Here is a 27,329-nt window from a genome sequence, read left to right as displayed (position 1 = left end):
GCTGATGGGATTTTAAAATAATAATACCAGATTTTTAAAATAAAATGCTTTTGGAGGAAAAATCTTTCTAAAGATAGTTTTCTATTTAAGTTACATTCTAGTCCAAAGGCTATTCATCAGGAAATAAGGATTTGTTTTAAGTTTTTCATGTGTGCTAAAACTCAGTCTGAGGTTTTTTTAAAAAATTGTTTAAGCACATCAGTTAACAAACATGGATACATATGCTATAATGTTATTGTTTTAGTTAAATAAATTGTTTAAATTGTTATTGAGGAAATATTTATTTTTCTCCTTCCAACAAAGTACAGCAGAAAAGTTGTCCAAATATAAACAGTTAACTTATTAAACCTCACAATAATTTCACAATTATCTGTCTATGTATTTCTAATAGTATAACCAAATCAGTAATTTTTGATATAACTGTAAAAACTATTCTGAAAATTTATTATTCCAAAAATGAAACCTTCATCTGCTTGTAAATATGCAAGAATGAGTCTGTCTATTAAAAAAATGATTTAAATCAAGTCTTACTGACTAGTGATTTAAATCGTGATTTAAATTGATTTGATTTAAATCAAATCCACCCTGCAACATCCAACAGCTTTTGACTACCCCCGAGATAATACCACAAAACTTTAGTTCCTAGTATTTCTAATTAAACAGAGAAGCACGGGACTGAGGGAGGGAGAAATTTAATTGGACTGTTTGGACTAACGATAATTGGACTAATTATCATTTTGCGAGTATGGAATCTGGAAGGTATGTGCTAATTATCTTCGGCTGAATGGAGGAATGAAAGGAATCTGGAAACTTGCCAAGTGCACTCGCAAGATGACAAATCCTTCTTCCGAGGCTGGGAGGTAAAATGGTGAAAACAGGTTACTGGCTGGGATAGAGTGACTTTTGTAGCTACAATGGTACCTCAGGTTACATACGCTTCAGGTTACAGACTCCGCTAACCCAGAAATAGTGCTTCAGGTTAAGAACTTTGCTTCAGGATGAGAACAGAAATCGTGTTCCAGCGGCGCGGCGGCAGCAGGAGGCCCCATTAGCTAAAGTGGTGCTTCAGGTTAAGAACAGTTTCAGGTTAAGAACGGACCTCCGGAACGAATTAAGTACTTAACCCGAGGTACCACTGCATTGTTAAAGTTGCAAAAACAAAGAGCATGGGACTGAGTGAGGGAGAAATATCTGGAACAACACTGGGATATCAGCTCCACTCAAGGCATGACAGATTGCAGCAACGACCAGGGAAAGATTGACATACATGGACAGGAAAAAACAATATGAACAGAATAAATGTCACACACAGGAAGAAAAATGATACAGTATGAGATCTTCACTTGTAGTCTTATAAACTACTCAATGTGTCAACATGAATAGAAGTTACAAATATAGCAGCTGTTGTATAATGAATTACTACTATGATGGGAATGTAATTGAAATCAATAAGATTTTGGAACGCAGAAACAAAGAAAATAATCAAAATAATCAAATCTAGTCCTGGGGGGGGGGGCACGTAAATTATATAATTTGGAATTTGAATGATTTGTATTAGGAACTGTATTATAATTTGGCATTGTTCTAATGAGGCTATTATTGGATTATTGTAACTGAAAAAATATTAAAAATTATTATATACAAAAAGTATTTCTAATTAAACCAGATTCGAATCCTATCCTGAAGTCATCCATATTTAGCTGCAGCATCTGAAACAGCAAAAGCTCAAACACCAAACATACCACAGCTTTTACTTCATGCCCCTTTGAAAAAATATTTCTACTTCTGCCTTAAGTCCAAAGAAAGGCAGAATTCAGCCAAAAGCTTGTCAATATTTCTGGCCAATTGGCGTATTTCTTTTTAAAGTCTAACAGAGGACTGAAACACACTACCACCGAAGTGCCATTTTCTACATCAGTCTCTCTCACTATAGATAAAGACCATACCTTCATCAATTGCTCATTAGTATTTGCTAGCCATGGCACTAGCAAGTGTAAAAATACAATGGAACTATTCCGCTTATAACACCAGAGCCTCTTAAATATATATATCAGCCGTAAGTTACCTTTGGTAAAGCATCCTGAAGGAACTGTCTTTGTCAAAAGATTGGTTGCCTGAGTGCATGGCAATTCTTTCGGGTATCCAGCCAGTCAACGCATGGAGATCAATATTCTGAAATAAAAGCAGATTTCCTCGGTAGCAAAAGCAGCAGTATAATCCAGGACTGTGAAAAAGCCATCCATGTGGGGGGAAATTGCTATTTTTGAAAAGCAAGAAGTTTAATAAAAGGTATGGTTCCAGTTCTGAAACTTCCAGTTTTCATTTCCTTTTGGTGCTGGCCTACGTGAAACTTTTTAGGAGGTAACAGAAGGCTAATGTACAGAAAAGCAGCTTGTTGAAAATGCCATGGATTTTGCAGCAGCCATCAGAAATTTTCAGATTCAGAGGAGACAGAACTGCACTGACTAACACAGCTTCTTTCCTCCTTATCTTTGGCGACAATATAATGGTTTCTTCCCTCCATCATCACAGAGATGAAGCTGAAAATGTGATTATCAGTAAGGGCCAAATCCTCAGAAACTAGAGAACAAGTTGTGGTACCTAAATGCATCTTTCCCCCCCTAGAATTTAATCCATAAAGCCCCATACTAGACTTCAGTCGTGCTAACTTGCATTTGCCAAGAACATTCCAAAAATAAGGCCAACTTAAATATAACTTACTCCTACAGAGATTATTTGCCGTGCTGGAAAAAAAGCACACATGCTACAATGAACAAAAAGCAGAGATCGCATTTTGTTTATGATGGCATCCATCTATTTTACATTCTCTACTTGGGATTAATGAAAGAGCTCTTTCACCTTGGCGGACTTCCTTACAAAAGAATTCTTGGATTTTTGGCAACAGGGGCTAGAGAAGGAAGAATTTAAGATAGTGACTGCATTTAGACTCGGCACAAGACAAAGCAGGAAGAAGCCAAGAGACTGTCTGATAACTTTAAGATCGAAAGAAGAGACAAAATTTTGAATTTGCACTACCAAATAACTCTGGAAATTGAAGACTCCTTCGTGGAGATCTTTAAGGATATACAGAAGCATATTTTAGATGTAAGAACCTACTAAAAAGACCTGGTTGTTTTACTGAGAAGGAACAAAATACTCTTCAGGTGGGAATTTCCTCAAGGTTTATCCTTCAAATATAAAGGAAGGAAAATAAGAATAAAGACAGTGAGTGATAAAGACAAGTTTCTGAGAGACCACGAAGAAGATCTTCAGAAAGAAGTGGAATCTGGAGTGGAACCAATTCCATCAGGAAAAGAAATACTAGACATAGCGAACTTATCATTTGGACTGAAACTACCGACAGAAGAAGAACAACTACTTGGAGCAGTAGGGGGGGAAAGTAAATAACCCCATCATGGCTCTGCAACTTCTAAGCTGGAATTGTAACGGTTTGAACCTTCCCCGAAAGAGAAAAAATGTCTTTCATATATTGAAAAAAGAACAATTGGACTTGATCTGTTTACAAGAAACACATGTGATGAGGTTACATAGAAAATTACTTATTAACAAAAGATTAGGACAAGAATTTATCTCATCTGATAAAGTTAAGAAAAGAGGAGTGGTGATTTATGCAAAGGAAAAATTGCTACCGAAAGGCTTTCTGGGAAATGATATATAATGAAATGAAAAAGGTATTTAAATATACCTTCCTTAAGAAACCAGAGGCCTTCCTCTTGGGCATTGTCGGCCAATCGGTGCCAAAGAAAGACAGAACATTCTTTATGTATGCTACAACAGCAGCAAGAATACTCATCGCAAAGTATTGGAAGACACAAGATCTACCCACCTTGCAAGAATGGCAGATGAAGGTGATAGACTATATGGGATTGGCAGAAATGACTGGCAGAATCCGAGACCAGGGGAAAGAGACGGCGGAAGAAGATTGGAAGAAATTTAAGAACTATCTTAAGAAACATTGTAAAATTAATGAGTGTTAAAATGATATGGCTTTAGAAAGTAAGTGGACTACAGCTGTAAAGATTAAGTTAAAAGAAAAGAAAGGTTAACAATTAGATAAAATTAAGGGTGAGGATTTGCTGAATTAAATATTTGAAATTGGAATGCAGAAAGGGGAGGTATGAGGAGGTCGGTGAAGTAAGTTTTAAGAAAATAAGGATTTGAAATTATACTTGTTTTTTCTTGTTTGTGTTTGTTTGTATTGTTGTGTTTGATTAGATAATTTGTGAAACTTTAATAAATATCTTTTAAAAAATAATAATAATAATGAAAGAGCTCTTCATAATGGGAAGATCTGCCTGAACAGACATTTACGCCTTGCCAAGAACAGATCAGTACTCACAGAATTTGATCCTGGAAAATCATAACCTCCCATAACCTTCATGTAAGCTTTCTCTATCAAGGAAACCCAGAGTTCGCTTTTGTTGTTGGAGTAAGAGCAGAGAAGTTCTCCGCTGTGATCCACCGGTAGGAAGTCATCGATTATCACCTGGGCAAAACAGGAGAGAGAGAGATCAAACCAAGAGCTTAAATAAGACAGCTGTGGCAGCTTCGCGTGGAATTAAGTAAGTCACGTAGAAGAGTCAGGCTCATAGAACGAAGAATATACATTGGCTCTAGCCAGGCGTTCTGACAATGTGTTGATTAAAACATGAGATGCGGGGGACATGGGGGCACTGTTAGCTATTTGTGATAAAAAAAGACACCTTACACAAGACTTGAAGATAATTTTTTGCTTCTCAGGTTGGCAACAGTTGAACAACAAGTATTATTCATATAGTCATACCTTGGATCCTGAACACCCTGGAACTTGGATATTTTGGCCCCTAAATGATTGAAACCCGGAAGTGACTGTTCTGATTTTTGAACTTTCTTTTGGAAGCCAAATGTCTGACGGGACTTCTGATTGGCTGCAGGAGCTTCCTGCAGCCAATCAGAAGCCGCGCTTTGTTTCCAAACATTTTGAAGAAGAAGAGTTTGGATTTGATATCCCGCCTTATCACTACCCTAAGGAGTCTCAAAGCAGCTAACATTCTCCTTTCCCTTCCTCCCCCACAACAAAGACCCTGTGAGGTGAGTGGGGCTGAGAGACTTCAGAGAAGTGTGACTCGCCCAAGGTCACCCAGCAGCTGCATGTGGAGGAGCGGAGACGCGAACCCGGTTCACCAGATTACGAGTCTACCACTCTTAACCACTACACCACACTGGCTCTTGGAAGTTGAACGGACTTCCAGAATGGATACTGTTCAACTTCCAAGATACAACTGTATACTGTATATTAATGAACACAATGTGTTTCTCTCCCTTGAGCCCAAGAGAGGGTTTAGTCCTTTTTGTTTTCAAAACTCCTTCATAGGAGTGCCCAAGGTAATAATCCACAGATTGCTTGTCCTCACAAACTCCTCCAGACAGCGTCTGCCTGAGGTCAGCACTCTCTCACGTTCTCAGTCAAAGAAACAACTAACAGAATAACCAGCCAACTCCCACCGCCTTTCCCCAATACCATTTTTTAAAAAAATACATTTACAATGCAAATGCAATACAAATGCTAACAGACACCTGCCAATATTGCTGTTCCCCTGTAAAAGCTGTAAATTGTGTGTGTTGGGGGGAGGCAAGGTCTTGTTTTTGTGGTATATTCATCCTTGTGGAGACCCCCATGTGTTCAGTCAACACCTTAATAGGGTATAATTACATAAAATTCTAACCATCAACCTAACAAGCAAACAATCATGACCTTACCTTCCGAGGGACCCCATTGATATGTAGCTTAACCATGTATTTTCCACACGGATTATATTCCGGCTCTCCTTTTTTATTCTGCGGATAAATAATGCTGTTTTGAAGGGGGGAAGGAAAGAGACCGGGGGAAATATTAGAATATATTCTGTGTGCATGTTGTGGACTATGCCAAGTTTATTTCAATCCCGTGCTGTCAACTTAAAGCTTAAGAAAGAGTGGTATCGTGTGCTTTTTGGTGTTAAACTCACACCTGAGAGGGAAAGGTTCTAGTTATATAGAGAACTGAAAGTCCCAAACAGTAAAGGACACCAGCGACCACAATGGAGTTAGGCATATAAAATTGCAGCAAACAAAAATTATTAGGGTAGAGATGCCAGGTGTTTGAGCCTGGAACTTTTTGCATGTAAGATGCTCTACTGCTAAGCTATAGGTAAAAGGTAAAGGACCCCTGGACGGTTAAGTCCAGTCAAAGGCGACCATGGGGTTGCGGCGCTCATCTCGCTTTCAGACCAAGGGAGCCGGCGTTTGTCTGCAGACAGCTTTCCGGGTCATGTGGCCAGCAGGACTAAACCGTTTCTGGAGCAACGGGACACTGTGACGGAAACCTGAGCGTACAGAAATGCCATTTACCTTCCTGCTGCAGTGGTACCTATTTATCTACATGTGCTGGCATGCTTTCGAACTGCTAGGTTGGCAGGAGCTGGGACAGAGCAACGGGAGCTCACTCGGTTGTAGGGATAAATAAAATTAAATAAATAGTACAGAGTATATAACTATTATAACCTCACCACTTATGCCATGGAGTGGTGCAACTTATTTAGATCATGTCATGAACAGCCCAGTCATTCCTATCATACTGACACAACTGGGCTTCCTGCTCCCCAGTGAATCATGCAGCCAGCACCTTCCTTGCCATGGCAAAACTTTGGGTGGAGTGAAGGGAGAACTGGTGAATGATATAGTCATGCACTGATTTCCCTAGATATTGGGAGGGATGGACACAAAGCACTGGACTCCTGTTTCTAGCGGCAACCTTGCATTTGTTCAATCAATCAATCAATTTCTTTATTCTTTATTCGACCGATAGTCAGAATTAAAACATTACACAATAATTATAAACTATAACATCATAGGAGATACATAGGTAAGGTAGGGCCACAGAAATAGACCTCTCACAGATAACCCACATCAAAGCATTCAGTTATACGTTTCCGACGCTTGAGTGCCAGGAAAAGAAATTTAGCCACTGACAAGGTTGTTTTCCCAGAAGACTTATTTAGCAGATATGCTGTCTGGATTCCTCTTTGTCGGGAACTGAGCTGGGGTAAGTATGGAGTTATAAGATACTGTCTTAAATCGTTGTAGAAGGGACAGCTCAATAAAATGTGCTCTGTGGATTCTACCTCACCCAATGCACAGTGGCATAAGAACCTTGCATTTGTTGTCATCCTGCCTGGTTGCAGACTAAACTACATCACAATAGTATTGTGACATCAGCAGTGCCATCCCAGCCAGTCAGGACCCCACTCCATGGGCAGGATCGTCCCCCTTGAGGTGGTGAGAAGGCTACAAACAACACTGACGTAAGCCAAATTGCACAGAAACGCTGTTTACCTTCTCGCCACAGTGGTACCTATTTATCTACTTGCACTGGCGTGCTTTCAGACTGCTAGGTTGGCAGGAGCTAGGACAGAGCGATGGGAGCTCATTCTGTCATGGGGATTCGAACCACCGACCTTCTGATTGGCAAGCCCAAGAGGCCACAGCGCCACCCGCATCCCACAGCTGAGCTATGGTCCCTCCCTGAATGCATTCCCCATGCCTCTCACAACCGAGGATTTAAGATTTCAGAGTGGTTATAAATACACGGACTGAAAGTGGGAGATATCTGAACACAACAGGGGTGGAAGATGCAGCAACCATCTTGAAACCAGCCATCTTGATTCAAACACACCATAAAGGCCTAGAAGAGGGAGGGAGATTTTCTGTGAAAAGCAGGAAATAAGCAAGCAGACAGAAGGGCTTGGGAAACTGGGGACTCAGCTACACTGGCAAAGAAAAAGCGTTTTATACGCATTGTTTATGCGTTATAACTCTGAGACACCAGATGGCACTGTGGAGTTCCGTTTTTGCCAACCTGATTTCTCATAGAAAGTTTACAACGCGCTTAACCAAAACGCTTCTTTTACGTGTCTAGATCTGGCCTGGGTATCATGGGCCAAAAAGGCGGTGTTGAGCTTCATCGACCAATTTGATGTTACCGGTCAGGACTCTGGCTGCAGGTTTCCGGAGCACGTTAAAATGGCCAAAATGACCGGAAGAATCAGAAATCAGGAAGACCAAATTTTTTAATAAGGAACAGGGGAAATTTATAATTTACCTTAAAAATCATTGTAAACAGTTAAAATCATTAGTAGGATTGGAGTAACATTTGTAGTTTAGTGGTGAATTTTGGATATAACAGAGATGTAAAAGATTTGATTATAAAAGATGCAGGAGGAAATGATTAATAATAGGACCCACAAGGAGGCAAGTCCAGGAGATTCTCTGGAATCTTGTTTTTATGTTGGATGCTGGATATGTGATTGTAAAATTATAATTTGAAAAACTAAATAAATATATATTTTAAAAGAAATGGCCAGAAAGCACATAGATAGTGAAGCTGCCAAGTTATTTCCAGCACATTTTTTATATTAAAAAAAAATTTGAAACAAAAACTTTGCAGATCATCTACCAGAACAGAGTGTACCTGGTAATCAGCTTCTTGTTGTATCGTCTTTCGTATGCTGCACTGATAGCAAGAGAAGCTACGAAGGAACAATCTGACACGATTGTCTGAGGACAGAAAGAGTCAAGGAGTTTCATAACTACCCAAACTGTATAGAAATTTATTCATGTATGCGACTACAGCGGCAAGAATGTCACTTGCCCAAAAATGGAAGGCAAAAGAAGAATGGATACAAAAACTTATGGAATATGCAGAAATGGTGAAACTTACCGGAAAAATAAGAAATGAAGATAACAAACCTTTTATAAAAGAATGGAAGTGGTTTATTGAATATTTACTTTTAAATTGCAAACAGATAAAAACATTGGCAGGATCACTGTAATAACCTGCAGTTTCATAAGAGTACCGTATTTTTTGCTCTATAAGACGCACCAGACCACAAGACGCACCTAGTTTTTGGAGGAGGAAAACAAGAAAAAAAATATTCTGAATCTCAGAAGCCAGAACAGCAAGAGGGATCACTGCGCAGTGAAAGCGGCAATCCCTCTTGCTGTTCTGGCTTCTGGGATAGCTGCACAGCCTGCATTCGCTCCATAAGACGCACACACATTTCCCCTTACTTTTTAGGAGGGAAAAAGTGAGTCTTATAGAGCAAAAAATACGGTATATATTTAAAGTAGCTGAATAAATGAGCAAATTAAGTTAATTCGGATATGCAGAAAATATTAAAAATAAATTTAAGGAACCGTAGAAAGAGGGGGAAGGAAGTTTTGAAATGTTAAAATGATTGCAAAATTACTGAAATGTATAAAGCTGAAAATCATAAATAAAATATATAAAAAATAAAGTGCCAATGACAAGCAGGCCAATGTAAAGAGGATTGGGGGGGACGGACCCAACAATAAATTAGATCTCTCAACTGATCGAAAATTTGGGGGAAGAACTGAGTCAATTCAAGGCAAATAAATATGCTTGAAACTGTAAACACCAGTTTCCTCAAAAGTCAGGTAACCACACAGGGATCGGGAGCCAGAGGCCCTCCATATTGCCAGGGATGATGGGAATTGGAAGCCCAGAAATATCTGCAAGGCCACATAGCTCCCATCTCTGATATACCAGTTCTAACCTCAAAGCACCCAAACCTCTGGATTTTTCGTCAGATCCAAAGGCATTGAAGAAAATATTCTCCATTTACTTTGACAGATGAGAAAGAGCCACTGATTCTGTTTTCCTCTAAAGCATTCCTCTAAACCAGTGTTTCCCAACCGGTGTTCCGCGGCACACTAGTGTGCCGCCAGACGTTGCCTGGTGTGCCGTGGGAGGGAGGCGGGCGAGTCGGGCGGCGAGACGCGGGGCGGCGAGCAGCGGCCGCCCAGCGCGGGGCTCTCGCCGTCTGCCTGCCTGGCTGCCTGCCTGACGCGCAAACCCCCGGCGCAGGCGCCCCGCTTGTTGACACGGGAGGGGAGGGGGGAGAGGAAACGCTGCTGGTGTCGCTGCTCCTCGGCGGCGGCTCCTCCTCTCAGCCCGCCCTGCCTATATTTGCACCAATCCCCGCCCACTAAAGCATTCGCGCCTCCCAATGGGAAGCCTTGCCGGGCGGCGGGTGCTGCTGCCTGAGAGTTCTGAAGCCACGCCCACTTTCCCAGAGACTGGCGGTTCTGAGGGATCCAGGGCAGGGCCGGCGCGCGCGCGCTTCTTGCTGCCCGGGCGCTTGCTCTAATCCCGCCTTCCCTGCGAGGGAGGGATGGCGGTGGCCACGAGCGTCCGGGGTGGGGCGCGCGCTGGCTCTCCCTGGCGGCCCCCGTGCCTGGCGTTCTATCAGTGCGCCTCCTCTCTCTTTCCCCACCCATCCTCCACGTGCTGCGCTCTAACCCGGAGTTAGAAGCGAATTAGAACATGCCCCCCGTGTGTGGTGTGTTTTTTGTGCTGCTCCTCTTTTTTTAGGGCTTTTTGGCGGCTTTTGGGACGGCGTCGAGGGGTGGCCGCCTCAGCTGCCGCCGTCCCTCAGTCCCTCGCTCTGCTGCCTCCTCCCACCCCGGCAAGGGGGAGGGAAAAAACTTTCACTTTTGTGCGTCCCTCCCGGCGTGACGCTGCGCGCTGACGTCACGGGGCGGGGCTTTAATGGTGGTGTGCCGCGAGATTTTTTTCCGGTAAACAGGTGTGCCGTTGCCCAAAAACGTTTGGGAAACACTGCTCTAAACACACCTTCTCCAACTGCAGCAGAGCAGGGCTAGGGAACCTGCAGCCCTCCAAATGTGAATGAACTCGAACTCCCACCCTGGCTGACCACTGGCTAAGCTGCTCAGGACTAATGGGAGTTGGAGGTCAATACTACCCATGTTAAAGGTAAAGGTAAAGGGAACCCTGACCATTAGGTCCAGTCATGGCCGACTCTGGGGTTACGGCGCTCATCTCGCTTTACTGGCCGAGGGAGCCGGCATACAGCTTCCGGGTCATGTGGCCAGCATGACTAAGCCGCTTCTGGCGAACCAGAGCAGCACACGGAAACGCCGTTTACCTTCCCGCTGGAGTGGTACCTATTTATCTACTTGCACTTTGACGTGCTTTCAAACTGCAAGGCTGGCAGGAGCACTTACAGCCTGCAAATGAAATGGCCCTTCCGATTCCTGAATTAGGGCTCTGACACATAATTAATACTTTCTGGTAGTGTGGGGCTTCTGAACATTGCTCACAGGAAGGGAACAGTGTATGAAAGAACATCAAAAGCGAAAGCTCTCTCTGCAGACTGTGAAAGTGTCAGCTTCTGCCGCCTTGCTTTGTTTCTCTTATTTGAAGATAGCCAACTGTGTCAGATCCTCCTTACCTGTTTTATGCTGAAGCTCGACACTGTGTAGATCATGGTGGGGCTGTTTGTTATCTCATCAGGCCGCACCCAGCGGGAAAACATTGCCTTCTGCTTGGGAGACAACGGCAGCTTGCCACATCTATCTCTGCAATCAAAGCAATCCCCACCCCAAACCAAAAGTCACTGCTAAGTATGAAATCCATGAGCTGGTAAAATCATTTTATCACACATTATAATACCCAAAAGGTCTTCTGCCCACCTGTGCAGATCCTCAGGGACGCGGGTGGTGCTGTGAGTTAAACCACAGAGCCTAGGACTTGCCGATCAGAAGGTCACTGTTCAAATCCCCACGACGGGGTGAGCTCCCATTGCTCGGTCCCTGCTCCTGCCAACCTAGCAGTTCGAAAGCACGTTAAAGTGCAAGCAGATAAATAGGTACCTCTCCGGCGGGAAGGTAAACGGCGTTTCCGTGCGCTGCTCTGGTTCGCGGCTTTGTCATGCTGGCCACATGACCCAGAAGCTGTCTGCGGACAAACGCCAGCTCCCTCGGCCAATAAAGCAAGATGAGCACCGCAACCCCAGAGTCAGTCACGACTGGACCTAATGGTCAGGGGTCCCTTTACCTTTACCTTATGCAGATCCTAAAGACCACCTAAGCCTCCCTCCTAATTGTTCTTGCTCCCTTTGGGGTCTCAGTTCCCCAAACCTGGAACTCCAGCCTCCAGTTCATGATCAGCCTTGCTTGGCCTCCTACACTGAATTAAGGCAAAAAGTAAAGGACTCCTGGACTGTTAAGTCCAGTCAAAGGTGACTATGGGGTTGTGGCATTCATCTCGCTTTCAGGCAGAGGGAGCCAGCGTTTGTCCACAGACAACTTTCCAGGTCTTGGGGCCAGAAGGACTAAACTGCTTCTGGCGCAAAGGAACACTGTTTACCTTCCCGCCATAGTGGTACCTATTTATCTACTTGCACTGGCGTGCTTTCGAACTGCTAGGTTGGCAAAGCTGGTTGGCAGAGCAACGGGAGCTCAACCCGTCGCGGGGATTCGAACCGCCGACCTTCTGATCAGCAAGCCCAAGAGGCTCAGTGGTTTAGACCACAGCGCCACCCGCTGCATTATACCCTGCTTTCCCCAATATTTACCGCTGTGAAGACTACTTAGGCCTCATGACCAACAACCAAAGCAATCTCCTTGTAATATATGCAGATCCCGGCAATCAATCTGTATTTGAGTTTATTTCCTAGGCTCCTTACAAACGAGTCTACTCCGCTTCGGTTCCAGAAAGCCACAATATAAAATAGCTCTTTCTTAGCAATAGTTGCTTTACAATCTGCTTTTAATCTTTCATTCTTTGCTGCTTTTTTATATCTTCATACTGTTTTGTTTTGCCAGTATCACTCAACTGTCAGAATATTGTTATGTCTTAGATTGTGGCTTTTATGGATTGTAATATGTGATCATGCAATTTTATCTTTTTAATATGGAGCAAATATTCATCGGCAATTACTTTTTGAGATTGACTTCCAGACTCAAATGTGTACATGTTTCCCCTGCCACACTTCCTTTAAATCTGAACACCTCTCAAGCCTCCTTAGCATTAGGGCTGTGGGGCTCATGAGTTACTTCCAGCAGCGTAAGAGAGTAAGAAGAGATGCACTTCAGAGACCACAAAGACCACAGAGACCATTTTGAAAAAAAGCTTTGGAAAAGTTGCCCACTTAACTCTTTCATGATTCTACAATCCTAAGTCAGTGTGAAACAGTTAAAACTCTGGAAGATACTAATAACAGGAGCATGCAGACCTCTGGAGTCTTACAAGTTAAAAATAAAGCTTTCTTCGCTTTTATAAATACCATATTAGGTTATGGTCTGATTAATTACAACTTTTTTGGGAAATGTATACAATTTTTGTTTTTGTTGTATTTTGTTTTCTACATGGGTAGTATTCTTTCTTTTCTTATTTTTTTGTGTCTTATCTTACTCTGTGCACTTGCAATTATGTACTTTTTATCTTTGGCCAGGGTGCAGTCTGACCTATTTTCCTTTGTATAAGAACAAGCATGAAGGAGGCCTCCCAGCCTGTTCACAGGTCCTTATATGATCAGTGAAAACAGCTGGTCCTGGCAAGTATTAACCGCTCTCAGTCTTAACCTGATAACTGCCATTTGTGCAGATTATAATTTGTCTGAATTAATTTTAAGACATATTTTAATTACCGTATTTTTTGCACCATAACACTCACTTTTTTCCTCCTAAAAAGTAAGGGGAAATGTCTGTGCGTGTTATGGAGGGAATGCCTACAGGTGGCATGCCTACGGATTTTCCTCCTCTAAAAACTACGTGCGTGTTATGGTCGGGTGCGTGTTATAGAGCGAAAAATACGGTAATTGATGCCTGTTTTTATGTATACTGTGTTATTTATATGATGTTAGCCGCTCTGAGCCCAGCTCCAGCCGGGGAGGGCGGGGTACAAATAAAATATTATTAATTATTATTATAATTATCTTTCAATAAAGAATATATGTACATATAAAATAAAGTTTTCTTCCAGCTTCCACTGCACTGATCAGTCAGGGTTCAAGAAGCCCATTAATTTATTGCATTTAGTCTATTACAGATGTCCCTTTCTAAAAGCATGTAAAACCACAAGTACAAAGAGGTGCCCACTATTTTGCAGCCTCCCTAACATTTGTCGGTGCTTCAAGGTTCCTTAATCTGAAGTTGAATGGCCTGTAAGCATTTTTCCTAACAGTGGCAGTGTTCAAAAATTTAACAGGGGTACTGCAGATGTCAAGACTATTTCTATAGCGTGTATAGTTGAATGAATTCACCTACGATGAGCAGGCGGCAACAGCTTACTTTTCACACCGCCCTTTCAAGGAAGCACCTGAACATTGTTCCCAAGAGACAATTCTTAAGAATAATAAGGAATGAGAAAGCATTTCGGCGAGTCCATAGCTAGGCAGCTTATATTCACTTACGAGAAAGGTACTGGAAAAGCGAAACGCTCTCTGAGGTCAACGCTCATGAAAGGGACGTACTCAATGCCATTGATCTTTGATGTCTTCCTATGAAAACAGGATGCAAGATGTCAGGAACACAATGCTATTCAAATGCACTTGTTTCCCACCCTGCCAGCCTCTAAATGAACAGCTGACGTATACCTGCCTGCTTAATGCCTTTGGTATTTTTAGTATGGGAACGGGAGCAAGACGCAGTGGATGGTCTCGTTTTAAAGAGCCAGCAAATTTCCCCCTTCAGTTTTGCATTAAAAGCTTTGTTCACATGGTCATTAGCCCTGAATGTCTGGCCACCAAAGGTTCAAAGCAGAAATGGCTGGCTGAGTTAGATAAAGACGTGGGGAGGTCAGTGTGGTGCAAACACAGCGTCTTAAAATAGACACTGCTTCCCCAGACCACCAGGGGGCTCCATCTCTTTGAAGCTTGCCTGCCAGGCAGGAAGTTACTACTGTAGCCTTCCCCTGACTTCCTCCAAAGATGTACAAAGTCCTATTTGTGTTGGCTTGTTTTAAAAGGGCAGCAGGAGTGGTGGCGGCAAAAATGTATCTCCTTTAGCAGCAATGCTATTCCGCGCCAAAATATATGGATACATTTATCAGCTAAATATCCTGCTGTTAGCCTTAGTACATTTGCATCCCGAAGGGAAATGGGATTAGAATTACACGTTGCTTGATCATTGGCATAAACTCCACGATAAAGTCGGCACGCCTTCTTGATATTTAAGAGCCGTGCAACATTTGCTGTTGTTGTATCTGTTAGGATATTAATGTTCCATTCCGCCTTAAGAGGAACAGATATGTGGAGTTGTTGTAAGTCACATGTCGGTTTACTTCAGCATAGTCTGCTGGGAACTTCTGTTGTATATTGCTTTTGCTATGCTGCTGTTTTGCTTGGACACGAAGGGAAGCAGACATGTTTTCCCTTTGTTCCTGAACTATGCTGAATAAAAAGGTAAAGGGACCCCTGACCATTAGGTCCAGTCGTGGCCAACTCTGGGGTTGCGGCGCTCATCCCGCTTTACTGGCCGAGGGAGCTGGTGTACAGCTTCCGGATCATGTGGCCAGCATGACTAAGCCGCTTCTGGCGAAACAGAGCAGCGCACGGAAATGCCGTTTACCTTCCCACCAGAGTGGTACCTATTTACCGTATTTTTCGCCCTATAGGACGCACCGGCCCATAGGACGCACCTAGATTTGGGGGGGGGGGGAATAAAGGGGGAAAAAATTATTTTCCCCTCCCCCAGGCGGGGGCCCCCAGAACAGGACCCAGAGCGATGCAGAAGCTGCGTGCAGCTTTGGCATGGCTCTGGGAGCTTGCGGGGCTGGAGGAGGGGGAAGCCCTCCGCCAGCCTTCTAACCAAGTCGGGGGACAGCGGGAAAGGCGCGCTGTGCCTCCCACTGTCCCCCAGTTTGCGGGGCTGGCGACAGGGAGGAGCAGGTTTTCCCCCCCCCACCAGCCTTCTAACCAAGTTGGGGGACAGCGGGAAAGGCGCGCTGCGCCTCCCGCTGTCCCCCAGTTTGCGGGGCTGGCGACGGGGAGGAGCAGGCTTCTCCCCCCCCCCACCAGCCTTCCAACCAAGTCGGGGGACAGCGGGGAGGCGCAGCGCGCCTTTCCCGCTGTCCCCCGACTTGGTTAGAAGGCTGGCGGAGGGCTTGTGGGTCTGGCGGTGGGGCTCTCCTGAAGCCTGGAGAGCGAGAGGGGTCGGTGCGCACCGACCCCTCTCGCTCTCCAGGCTTCAGCGAAAGCCTGCATTCGCCCCATAGGACGCACACACATTTCCCCTTCATTTTTGGAGGGGAAAAGGTGTGTCCTATAGGGCGGAAAATACGGTATCTACTTGCACTTTGATGTGCTTTCGAACTGCTAGGTTCGCAGGAGCAGGGACCGAGCAACGGGAGCTCACCCCGTCACCGGGATTCGAACCGCCAACCTTCTGATTGGCAAGTCCTAGGCTCTGTGGTTTAACCCACAGCGCCACCCGCGTCCCTGTAAATAATGCTTACACATGTCTCTGTCCGCCACTTCCATTGCAAAGAGTTCTTATCTCTGCTGGCTTGTGTGCTTAAGCTTCTGAAGGCTTCTGAGGCTGATTGATGCTGTTCCGAGATCTGGAGTTCGCCTGGCTGCTGGCCGGTGGCTGGAGCCAGCTGGGGGCCTGCCAAAAGCCCCCGTCTCCCCAGACGCATCCCAACAGAATCATCACATCTGGTGCTTTCAACAATCTGGTGCTTTCAACAATCCCATGCATGCTTGCTCAGAAGTAAGCCTCACTGTGTTCAGTGGGACGGGCTCCCTGGTTTAAGTGTGCACCCGACTGCAGTCTAAATGAGGCAACCCATTTTCAACAAGCCTGGAAAACCGTTCCCTTTCCTTACCTGAGCACCTCAATCTCCTCCGCGGTGTATCGCTGACCTTGAGGTTCACTGGCCTGCACAGCTCTGACTGCCTGTGGCTTATCGTTCAAGGAAAAATCAGGCCCTAATGGAAAGTAAGTCCTGGCTTGCTGATTTGGTTTCGCTGGGACCGGCTTGTCTTTCTGAGACGGCTTTGAATCCTTCAGCGCTTCAGCTCTAAAATAGAGAGTTTGCATTTTAGACGCATCAAGAGTTTTTATTTCATTGGTGGCAGTACATTGTGAATCCTCCTATAAATGCCACCAATCATATGCTACTCATTTTGCTATGTAAAAATGCAAAAAATATTAATTGCTTTTGTGAGAACGAATGATTAAAAAACAAACAAGGCAAGAGTGACTGCATATTTCTTACGTACTGTATTTTTTGCTCTATGACTCACTTTTTCCCTCCTAAAAAGTAAGGGAAAATGTGTGTGCGTCTTATGGAGCGAATGCAGGCTGCGCAGCTATCCCAGAAGCCAGAACAGCAAGACGGATTGCTGCTTTCACTGCGCAGTGATCCCTCTTGCTGTTCTGGCTTCTGAGATTCAGAATATTTTTTTCTTGTTTTCCTCCTCCAAAAACTAGGTGCGTCTTATGGTCTCGTGAGTCTTATAAAGCGAAAAATATGGTATTTGCATTCTTAGGCTTCTCGTATATTCTACATGTTTAACGTCCATAAAACCTTTGTTTCATACAGCCCAAGGATTCCTGTACAGCAAGAACAGCATATGCAATCTAACATAGAAACCACTCAAGACAGTTCTTTCAACTAAAAAGAAAACCTGAAAATTTTGTGCATACTAACAGGAATCATGTAACCATTTATTTAGCAAATTTCTTGTTGCGTTGTCTTGCTAGAGATTCGTGTACAGCCAGAAATTTAGCTGAAAACAGCTATTCCATTATTCTAAATACAGTACACAGATAATCAGAATATGCTTCAGGATTTCCTTCATTTAAACAGTCATCCTTGATGGTCCAAGCTCTTATACCAACACAAGTGCGATGCAAACAAATCCACACTCACAATTATCTATGCAAGGCATCACTGGCCTAAACTAAGAGGGAAGAACTGGTTTTTGTAAAAAAAAATTCACTGCATAGTTGCCTGGAAGCAGCTCCCATTCACCGTAGATGACCAAAGAGAATAACTGTATCTACACGGCTCGTTCTCTAAATACACAACTGATCATTGTTTTTTGCAAGAGAGGGCATCTCGTGGATGCCATCCTATCAGGAAGTCTATTCTAAACAATGTTGAAATTTGGCCTTTGGAACTCCCTCCCACTGCATATCAGATAGGTGCCTTCTCCATTAGCTTTCTTGCTAAGGATATTCCGCTTTCGAGAAGCCTTCTAAAACCTTTAGCACACTTGGGATAAAGTTTTACACAGCTTTTAATGCTGCAACCCATCCTAGGATGTTACAGTGAAGGATGCATAACTAATAAAACATATGAACAAACATGTTTTATGTATGCACTGTTTTTTAGAAACTGTTTTTATACTCATAACTACTTTTAAAACCTGTTTTAATATATGCAGCTATTTTAGACACATTGCTATATTGTAAATCCATTGGGGAGGCCTTCTGGGCAGCGATTCGTAAATGAAAGAAACAAATGATTGCTGATATCAGCAGTGCTGACCAATATATGGAATTTCAAAATATATTGTGTTGTATCCAATGCTCAGAGCAGGCCCACTTAAATTAATGGACACGAGTAATGTTGGTTCATTCATTTCAACAAGTCTATTCTGAGTACAACTTTGCTGGATACAACCCTCTCAATTTATATAACCCCAGTTTATTAAAACAAAATCTGATTAGAAACACACTTTTCATATATATATATATATATATATATATATATATATATATATATATATATATATATTGGAATTAAAGGACTTTATACAGCACTCATATTGGACACAGCTCACCCCTTTTCTATCTGATGTCAGTCACAATTTTGTTTGCATCTGTAATGTTTTAAATTGTTTTAAATGTTTTTATTGCTTTGTTGCTTGTTGGTTGCTGCCCTGGGCTCCCTTTGGGTGGAAGGGTAGGAAATAAATCTAATAAAGAAACATTTTATTTGGAAACATTAAAAAACACACTACTTACTGTCGATATTCAAACAAAAATACAAACACCACAGCAAATGGCATTTCAGAAGGTAGCCGTGTGGATTTTGCTTTAGACTCTTACGGATTTGCACTAAGTTCTTTATTAAAATTAACAAGTAATGCAAACATGAATTTGAATATGCAGAAGATATTAAAAAATGAATTTAAGGAACCACAGAAAGAAGGGGAAGGAAGTCAAACTTTGAATTGTTAAAATAATTGTAAAATTAATGAAATGTATAAATTTGAAAAGTATAAATAAAAAGTTTTTTGGAAAAGGAATGCAAAACACAGTATCTGCAGGCAGCGAACATTTCAAGGAGTGAAATGCTATTGCAGTGTCGATAAAGTTGCAAGCTTTTTCTCCAGCAAGGCTTCCCATACCTTTAAAAGCTACCTGACAGCCAGAAAAACTGTTTGTTTGTGTGTTGGTTTTTAAATGCAACAGAGACCTGCAGGTATAGGTCGGTATATAAATTCAATAAATAACAACTACTACTACTACTTAGGAAACAGCGTTTTCACGCAATGTGCTCATACAAAACTTCAAGAAACTCACCTGTCCAGTGCCTGCCGAGCCAGCTGCTTCAGTTTCGCCTGGAGAGCTGTTTCTGAAGTTTCATTGGCCTTTAATATGAAAAAGGGGGGTTTAAGAAGCCTAACCAGCAATCTACATACAGAAAAACAAAGAGGCCAGGGGGTAGGAAATGTCAATTCCTCCCTTTTATACTATCCAGAATGACGACACAAATCCTCCTAACAGACAAAAAAACCTCTCCGCAAGACTATTTTGTCTCAAACACTCAATAAAATGAAGGCAACTTGGATGCAGCCAAATAGCTGAAGTTAGAGAAGAGCTTTAAAGAATAAGACCTGTTGGGTAGAAGAGCTCAGTCTACCTATTAGACAGACTCAAGCTAAGCCACTGCCTCTTAGCCTCAGTACTCTGCTAGGGCTGGCCAATATATTGTCAAAAACCGGTTTGAAGTCCATATCGTTATATCGGCTTCATAATTTTTGGCCTGGCTATACATTGCGAATCATGGGATGGGTGTGGGTGGGTGTTATGCAAAAATCGCAATGTGGTGGAAACCGTGAAGCCAGCCAATGCTTCTCTCGATTCCTGCAGCCCCTTTTAACTCTTGCCAGCTCAGCTCTCCCCTTCCTCATGCGGGGGGGAGCAAATCGCAAGAGCAGGCAGCGGCAAAAATCACAATTGCGTGTCGATCGGAAGAGTTCTTTGCCATGACATAATCCCATCAAGTTAAGTTAGTAGCTTAACGTACCGTTTTCAGGCAGAGTTCCACGGCTTCCGTGTACAGCTCTATCGCTTCCTCGCCGTTGCCTTTCTCGTCTTCGTCAAAAGCCTGCGTAACCAGGAAACGGGCCCGCTCCAAGTCCAGCTGCTGCTTTGACTTCAAGGGGTCGACTCTTTGCACTGGAGTAGGAAGAAGAACCATTCATTTCCCTTATTTAACCTGACTCGTGATTATAGTTAAAGTGGTCTCTCAGTGTCAGGGAACTGCCATCAGCTCAGAGGCGAGAGAGGGAAGTGCAGTTGTGTTATAGGGAACACCTGAAGATCTTGCGAAGCAGCTCCTCCTCTGGCCAGGAGGAAAGCCCCGCCTCCAGTGGAGAGGAAGTGGTGGGAGCAGGGGATGCTAGGGAGAGCCTCAACACCGAGCCTGAGCAAACCAGAGGGGAGGGAAGGACCCCTTTGCCAGCGCCCATTCTGCGCAGTAGGTTTAGGCGCAGGGAAAGGAGGAGAAGGTTGGGGGTCACACAGCTGTTATGCTGGGGGAGGTACAAAGACCGCCCACTCCCAGATTCTGCTAGCGAGTGAGCCAGACATGAACTTGCAACGCTCTTCACTGTAAATAGTTTGAACTACTAATAAAGCCTGGAAAAAACAGGTCCGAGTCTTGCCTGTTTGCTCTCGAGCAACCAAACCATCATCTTACAATCAGGTTACAAACACCTCGGATTACAAACACTTCGGGTTACAGACTCCGCTAACCCGGAAGTAGTACCTCGGGTTAAGAACTATACCTCAGGATGAGAACAGAAATCGTGTGGCAGCAGCGCAAAGCCCCATTAGCTAAAGTGGTACCTCGGGTTAAGAACGGTTTCAGGTTAGGACCGGACCTCCAGAACGAATTAAGTTCTTAACCAGAAGTACCACTGTATTTAGGTGCAGATCAGGTTGTGTGCTGTGCTGCTTCCATCAGAACATAGGAAGTTGCCTTCCTCATTGGGTCCATCTAGGATGGTACTGTCTATGGCTCTCCCGGATTTCTGAGAGGGGGATGTTCCTGGTCCTGCACTGAGATGCTGGAAATGAACTTGGGACCTCCTGAGAAAAAGATGTTCCACCACTGAGCTGCATCCTTCTCCCCGCTCTGAAAATAATGGTGTTCATGGACAACACTAGCCTTGCAGAGGGAATGAAGGGCTGTACTTTTATGTACACGATGGTTGCTGGCATCTGTCTCAAGAGACAATGGAGTGCGCCTTGGGGGGCAGTCAAACCACTGTCTTAGCAGCCCTGAATAGACCTCCCTGGGGCACAAGCCTGGTCAGTGTGTATGGAGGTCCTGGGTTGTCCAAACGACAAGATTGTTGGCATACAACCAAGGAAGCGGGGGCAATTGGCAGGCCCCCAGCTGGCTCTAGCCCACCGGCCGGTGTGCCTGATGATCTCCAGTCCTTGTTGCAGCATCTGCGACCCACAGCTTCAGAAGCTGGGGCACGCAACTCAGCAGAGATAACGCGCAAACAGAAGTGGAAGGAGAGGTTGTGTAAGCATATTCACAAGCAGTTTATTCAGCATAAAGGTAAAGGGACCCCTGACCGTTAGGTCCAGTCGTGACCGACTCTGGGGTTGCGGTGCTCATCTCACTTTATTGGCCAAGGGAGCCGGCGTATTGTTGGATTCTCAAGCCTTATCAGAGGAAACTGGCCACTCTCCAGGCACTCGGCTTGAGCTCCTTGTTGACCTCCCCGTCTGCGTCTCCCGGCAGGATACAGGCTAGGTCACTATCGGCGATCCTCATCAAGCGTGAGAAGAACACACCACTCTTCCCTCCTCCCTGCCTCCCCCAGGGAGGGGAAAGACATAGACAGAAATGTATTTACATGTCTTTATTTCTGTCTTTGCAGCAGTACAGAGAAACGCGACTGCTCTCATCAGACTCCAACAGCAGAGAGATAAACTCCACACCTGTACTTCCAGTACAGGTCAAATGACACTCTGAGCTAACATCCGGTGCTCAGCACAGTGAATAGACTGCCCCTTCATTCCCACGGTACAGTCCCAAACATTCACATCCTGTTTTGCTTTCCAGCCAGCTGCAGCTCGTTGCCGCATTGCTCCTTTTCCGTAACACGTACAGCTTCCGGGTCATGTGGCCAGCATGACTAAGCTGCTTCTGGCGAACCATAGCAGCGCATGGAAATGCTGCTTACCTTCCCGCCATAGCGGTACCTATTTATCTACTTGCACTTTGACGTGCTTTCGAACTGCTAGGTTGGTAGGAGCTGGGACCGAACAACGGGAGCTCACCCCGTCGTGGGGATTTGAACCGCCGACCTTCTGATCGGCAAGTCCAAGGCTTTGTGGTTTTACCCACAGCACCATCCACATCCCTTGTTCAGCATACATCAGGACAAAAGGAAAACACGTCTGATCCCCTTCGTGTCCAAAGCAAGACAGCAAAAAGCGAAAGCTATACCCAAACGGAAGTTCCCAGCAAGCTGTGCTGGAGTGTAAACGGACATGTGACACACAACAGTCTCATGCCTGTCCCTAAGGTGGAATGGAATATTCTAACAAAGATATCCCTCTTGGTAGGCCTGGGCAATATATCGATATTCGCCCAGGACCGGTATAAGGAGCAGACTGCGATGTCAGTTTCACTCAGCGGTATCTCCCTGGTGAAACCGCCACCGCGCCTGAGTCCCTCTGCTACTAGCGTCCGCTGGAGGAAGCCAACAGCTTGTTCCTCCCCCTGCATCTTTAAACTGCTCGACTGAGGAGTCTGCAGCTGTCCTTGCCTCGGTCGAGCAGTTAAAGGAGCCCCCAACTAGTGCTGGCTCCCACAAGCAGGCAGGGGGGTGGGGGCTCTGTGAAACTGTTCAGCTGAGGGGATCACAGCCCCGATGCTCTGTCCGCTCGCCTGTGAGTGGCAAGATCGCCAGGGCTGTCTCTGCTGGGGAGGGAGAACCTATTATCCTCCAAACAACCCTATAAGGTAGGTTAAGAATTAGTGACTGGTCCATGATCACACAGAGAGCTTCATGGCCAAGTGGTAACTTCAACCCTGGTCTCCCAGGTCTGCGTCCAACACAGGGTCTGGTATGGTTTCAGATAGGGAGAACATATGATGAGATTCCTGCATTGCAGGGGGTTAGACTAGATGACCCTTGGTGTTCCTTCCAACCCTACAATTTCTCAGTTACCTCTAAGTTACTACACCACACTGGGTATAACATCTTTTCTAGAACATGCCTTGTTGATTTCCTAATGAAGAGAGAAAGTTTTCAGGTTTTGTCTTTACTAACCTGCTGAGTACAGGGCTTGAACTCTTTCCAAATATTCACTTATTTTCTCTGGAATATTTTCCAAGACGGATCCTGCCATTGCAGCATAAATCAAAGACTGCGCAGCTTCCTGAGAAGAGAAAATACAACACAAGTGTTTAAAAATCAAGGCAACCAGAAAGCTTATCTCCCTCAAATATATTATTATTAGATTTCTTCACCGTAAGACCCCAGGGCAACATTAAAGGACAATATTAAAGTCAATTAAAACAAATTACAATGAAGAGAACAGGTTGGATCCTTAAAATATTTCTTTCAGGTTTCAAAAGCCAGGGAAAGCATAACCTCATTTGCACAAATGCCTTCTCAGTACCTATTTATCTACTTGCACTGGCGTGCTTTCAAACTGCTAGGTTGGCAGGAGCTGGGACAGAGCAACGGGTGCTCACCCTGTTGTGGGGATTTGAATCGCCAACTTTTGATTGGCAAGCCCAAGAGGCTCAGTGGTTTAGAGCACAGCGCCACCCGCATTCCAAGTGGACCTCCCTAACTGGTAGATCTTCATGAACAGGCAAGTCTATACAGTACAGAAAGCATTCTTTCAGGTACTTTTATGAGCACAAGATCCTACCAAATTTCCCCCAGCATGCTGGGTTAACTTCACAAGAGCTACGCAATCACTCCATACTTAAAGGTTTAAGAACATGCGCACGGAATTATGTATTTTCTTTCCCACAAGATCCCCTCCCAAAAGTGGAAGTCACTGTAAACAAACACCATTTCTACATACATTTAACACCAGTGCAAGCATCACAGTTCATGCAAGAGGCCCTTTCGTCCTCACAGGCTTGCACCTGAGTCACTCATGCTAACGTTTTGACCCGCAACATCTAGCGTTCACAAATATCTTTTAACTATGCCCCAGACAGTAGAGCATGAGACTCTTAATCTCAGGGTCGTGGGTTAAATTGAGCCTCACAATGGGCAAATGATTCCTGCAACGCAGGGGAGTCCGTTCCAGCTCTACAATTCTAATTTTGCAGGAGTGGTGGAGCCCAGATATTGCACTTGGAAGCTCCCATATTCAATTCACAGCATCTCAGGAAGGAGGACTGGGAAATCCCTCTACCTGAGACCTTGGAGAGCAGCCAAAATTATAGACCTCCACTTTGTATGCCTGAAATACTTTAGCTCCAGCCAAAGCCAACCAGACCTTTCCTGCACAGCTAGAGTATCCAGACACTACAAACAATTTTTGTCGTTTTTATTGAACAGAAGCAATTAGCTTACAATCAAAGTTAGTCACAGAAAAATCTAGGCACATGGGAAAAGGTGGAAGATCATTGGTTATGAAACAACTGTACACTGCAGACAATGTAAAATCAAGTATGACTGGAATTAAGTTTGCAGAATTATAACCACACCCCTTGATATGGTCTTGACGGCAAGTCAAGCTGCATTTTCAAAATATTTGTGGCATTTGATACCTGCAATATAAGAACAACCAAATTTGACATGTGGAGCAAAGCTCGTCTCCTCATCAGATTATTATTATTTTTGCCCTGACCTGTATGTATTGCTGTACAGGTTGTGTGAAAGGTCATATATTTCAGCTCTGAGTAGCAAAGCACAAACAAATTTACAAATTCATTGGTAGGTATGTGCGTGTAAAATTCCAGAGTGACCTTCTGGTTGCAATGGAGCCGAGGGGGTGCAAAGTTGAGAAGATTCCTGAAAATACCCATTCGGGGATGCCTAATTTTGGCCTTGCTCAGGGTGCCATCTTACCAAAGATTATCAGAGTCCAGAGGATACAGCTCTTGTCACTCCACCCAGCACATTCCATAAACCTACAGAAATGGGGTGCAAAAAGTGACAGCCTTTTGAGGTGCCACAGAGAAGCCTCCGTTGCCAGTGTTGGGGTACACCCCTGTTTTCGCACTCAAATTAGCTGAGCTTCGGAGAAGCACAGAGCTGGGAGACATTTAGGGCTGCCACCTTTGCCTGGCAAAATACCGGACAGGGCAGGGCGGTCGGGAGGCAATTTTCTCTCTCTTTCAGCTGGTGCTGATGTGACTTCAAAATCAATTCATTACAATCTACTGCAGCCTAACAGGCTGGCCTGTGGAATTTGTCACACGCATGAAGAGAGGTGCCAACTTGAATACAGGGGGGCTGGCAAGCCCCACCCCACATAAGTGACCACATGACACGGTACATGCTCACCATTTGAATGGTAACGCACATCAACTTTTGGGGGGAACGCCCCCTCAAATATTTTACTGGGAGGGGGGTGAAGGGACTTCAGCCCCAAGAAGTTGGTTCCTATGCACATGAATTTGTAAATCTATTTGTTATTGGCTACCCAGAGCAGCGTTCAAAACTCCCATTGTTCTAGGCGTATTTTGCGACAGGGAATTTCCTTAGCGAAAGCAGTTTCTGAGCTCTGGGCACAGTACTGTGCCTAAGGTTTCAGATTAAAACTGCAGCGTGGAAGGAAAGGAGGACCTTTTTCTGCCTCCCCACTTCCAGCTACTCTCTGAAGACCGGAGAAGAGACCCTCTTAAGAATATTAGGGGGATGGGCAAGGGAAGGACTGGACCACGTGAAAAACAAACACAGCATTTTAGCTGCAGTTCATTCATTTTCAGCTTTGTATTCCTGTTATAAAAAAACACGCCTAGGCATTCTGTTGTTGCCCCCACAACTTAGGTTTATGGTGCCATTTACCGTATTTTTCGCTCTGTCAGACGCACCAGACCACAAGACGCACCTAGTTTTTGGAGGAGGAAAACAAGAAAAAAAATATTCTGAATCTCAGAAGTCAGAACAGCAAAAGGGATCGCTGCGCAGTGAAAGCAGCACTCCCTCTTGTTGTTCTAGCTTCTGTGATAGCTGTGCAGCCTACATTCGCTCCATAAGACGCACACACATTTCCCCTTACTTTTTAGGAGGGAAAAAGTGAGTCTTATAGAGCAAAAAATACAGTAGCTCCTAGCTTTCATATCTCGGTTTCTAACATTGACCCGGAGTTTAACCTTTCACACACCCTTTCAAACACAGTCAGTTGGAGAGGATCCCTAACTTGGCACAGAGATAGAGAGAGAGGGAACCTGAAATACAGAAGAAAACTTTATCAATAAAGGATGAAGCATTTTACACTAAAATTTCTATATTGTACAGGACAGGTGGCAACATGGGCATAGCCAGGCCTCTTGTTTGGGGAGGGGGAGGCCTTTTGTTGGGGTTGGCAGGCCTTTTGTTAGGGGGGGTAAGGCTTTTGTTGGGGGGGCAAGCCTTTTGCTAGGGGGCAGGCCTTTTGTTAGGGGGGCCAGGCCTTTTGCTAGGGGGCAGGCCTTTTGTTAGGGGGGCCAGGCCTTTGGTTAGGGGTGCAAGCCTTTTGCTGGGGGGTGGCAGTCGTTTTGTTGGGGTGCAAGCCTTCTGCTGGGGGGGCAGTCCTTTTGTTAGGGGGGCAGGCATTTTGCTAGGGAGGGCAGGCCTTTTGTTAGGGGGGGCAGGCATTTTGCTAGGGAGGGCAGGCCTTTTGTTAGGGGGGCAGGCATTTTGCTAGGGAGGGAGGGCCTTTTGTTGGGGGGGGCAGAACCTTATGTGGTTTGTATTTTTATTGCCCCCCTTGGCTACGCCCATGGGTGGCACCCCCATTTTCTCCCCCGCCCCCAGGACCCCGCTCCCCCGGCACCTTGTAGTAAAAGGCCGCTTCGTGGTAGTGGCCCCGCTGGTCCCGCTGCACCGCCATCTGCGCGAACTTCACCGCCTCCTGCTCCAGCTCCGCCGCTTCCATGGCCGGGTCCGGGCAGCAGACGCCTCAGCGCGCTCCTTTCCTTATTCGCTGACGTCACGGCAGCCCCCCGACGTCTCCGCCTATGGCCTCCCGCTCAGGAAGGGACTTCCCGGCAGCCCCTGTGGCGGAGGCGTCGACGTCGCAAT

The 27,329-nt window shown here is 44.7% G+C and overlaps 1 protein-coding gene across 1 annotated transcript in view; it reads right to left on the bottom strand.

Annotated features, from left to right (window-relative positions):
• The window catches only part of CAPN7 (calpain 7), a 47,063-nt gene extending 19,752 nt beyond the window's left edge, over window positions 1-27,311 (bottom strand). The window contains exons 1-11 of the mRNA XM_081164530.1: window positions 27,082-27,311; window positions 23,403-23,511; window positions 20,129-20,280; window positions 19,402-19,469; window positions 16,691-16,885; window positions 14,277-14,363; window positions 11,313-11,439; window positions 8,510-8,595; window positions 5,761-5,854; window positions 4,361-4,507; window positions 2,066-2,172 (exon numbers count right to left, since the gene is read on the bottom strand). Coding sequence (XP_081020656.1) covers window positions 2,066-2,172; window positions 4,361-4,507; window positions 5,761-5,854; window positions 8,510-8,595; window positions 11,313-11,439; window positions 14,277-14,363; window positions 16,691-16,885; window positions 19,402-19,469; window positions 20,129-20,280; window positions 23,403-23,511; window positions 27,082-27,183 — 1,274 coding nt within the window. The 5' untranslated portion in view covers window positions 27,184-27,311. The remainder of the gene's footprint in view (window positions 1-2,065; window positions 2,173-4,360; window positions 4,508-5,760; window positions 5,855-8,509; window positions 8,596-11,312; window positions 11,440-14,276; window positions 14,364-16,690; window positions 16,886-19,401; window positions 19,470-20,128; window positions 20,281-23,402; window positions 23,512-27,081) is intronic.
• Between the last annotated feature and the right edge of the window lie 18 nt (window positions 27,312-27,329).

The sequence above is a fragment of the Podarcis bocagei genome (assembly GCF_964188305.1).
Source record: "Podarcis bocagei genome assembly, chromosome: 12".
Taxonomy (NCBI): domain Eukaryota; kingdom Metazoa; phylum Chordata; class Lepidosauria; order Squamata; family Lacertidae; genus Podarcis; species Podarcis bocagei.
This window is presented reverse-complemented; position numbering and strand designations above follow the sequence as displayed.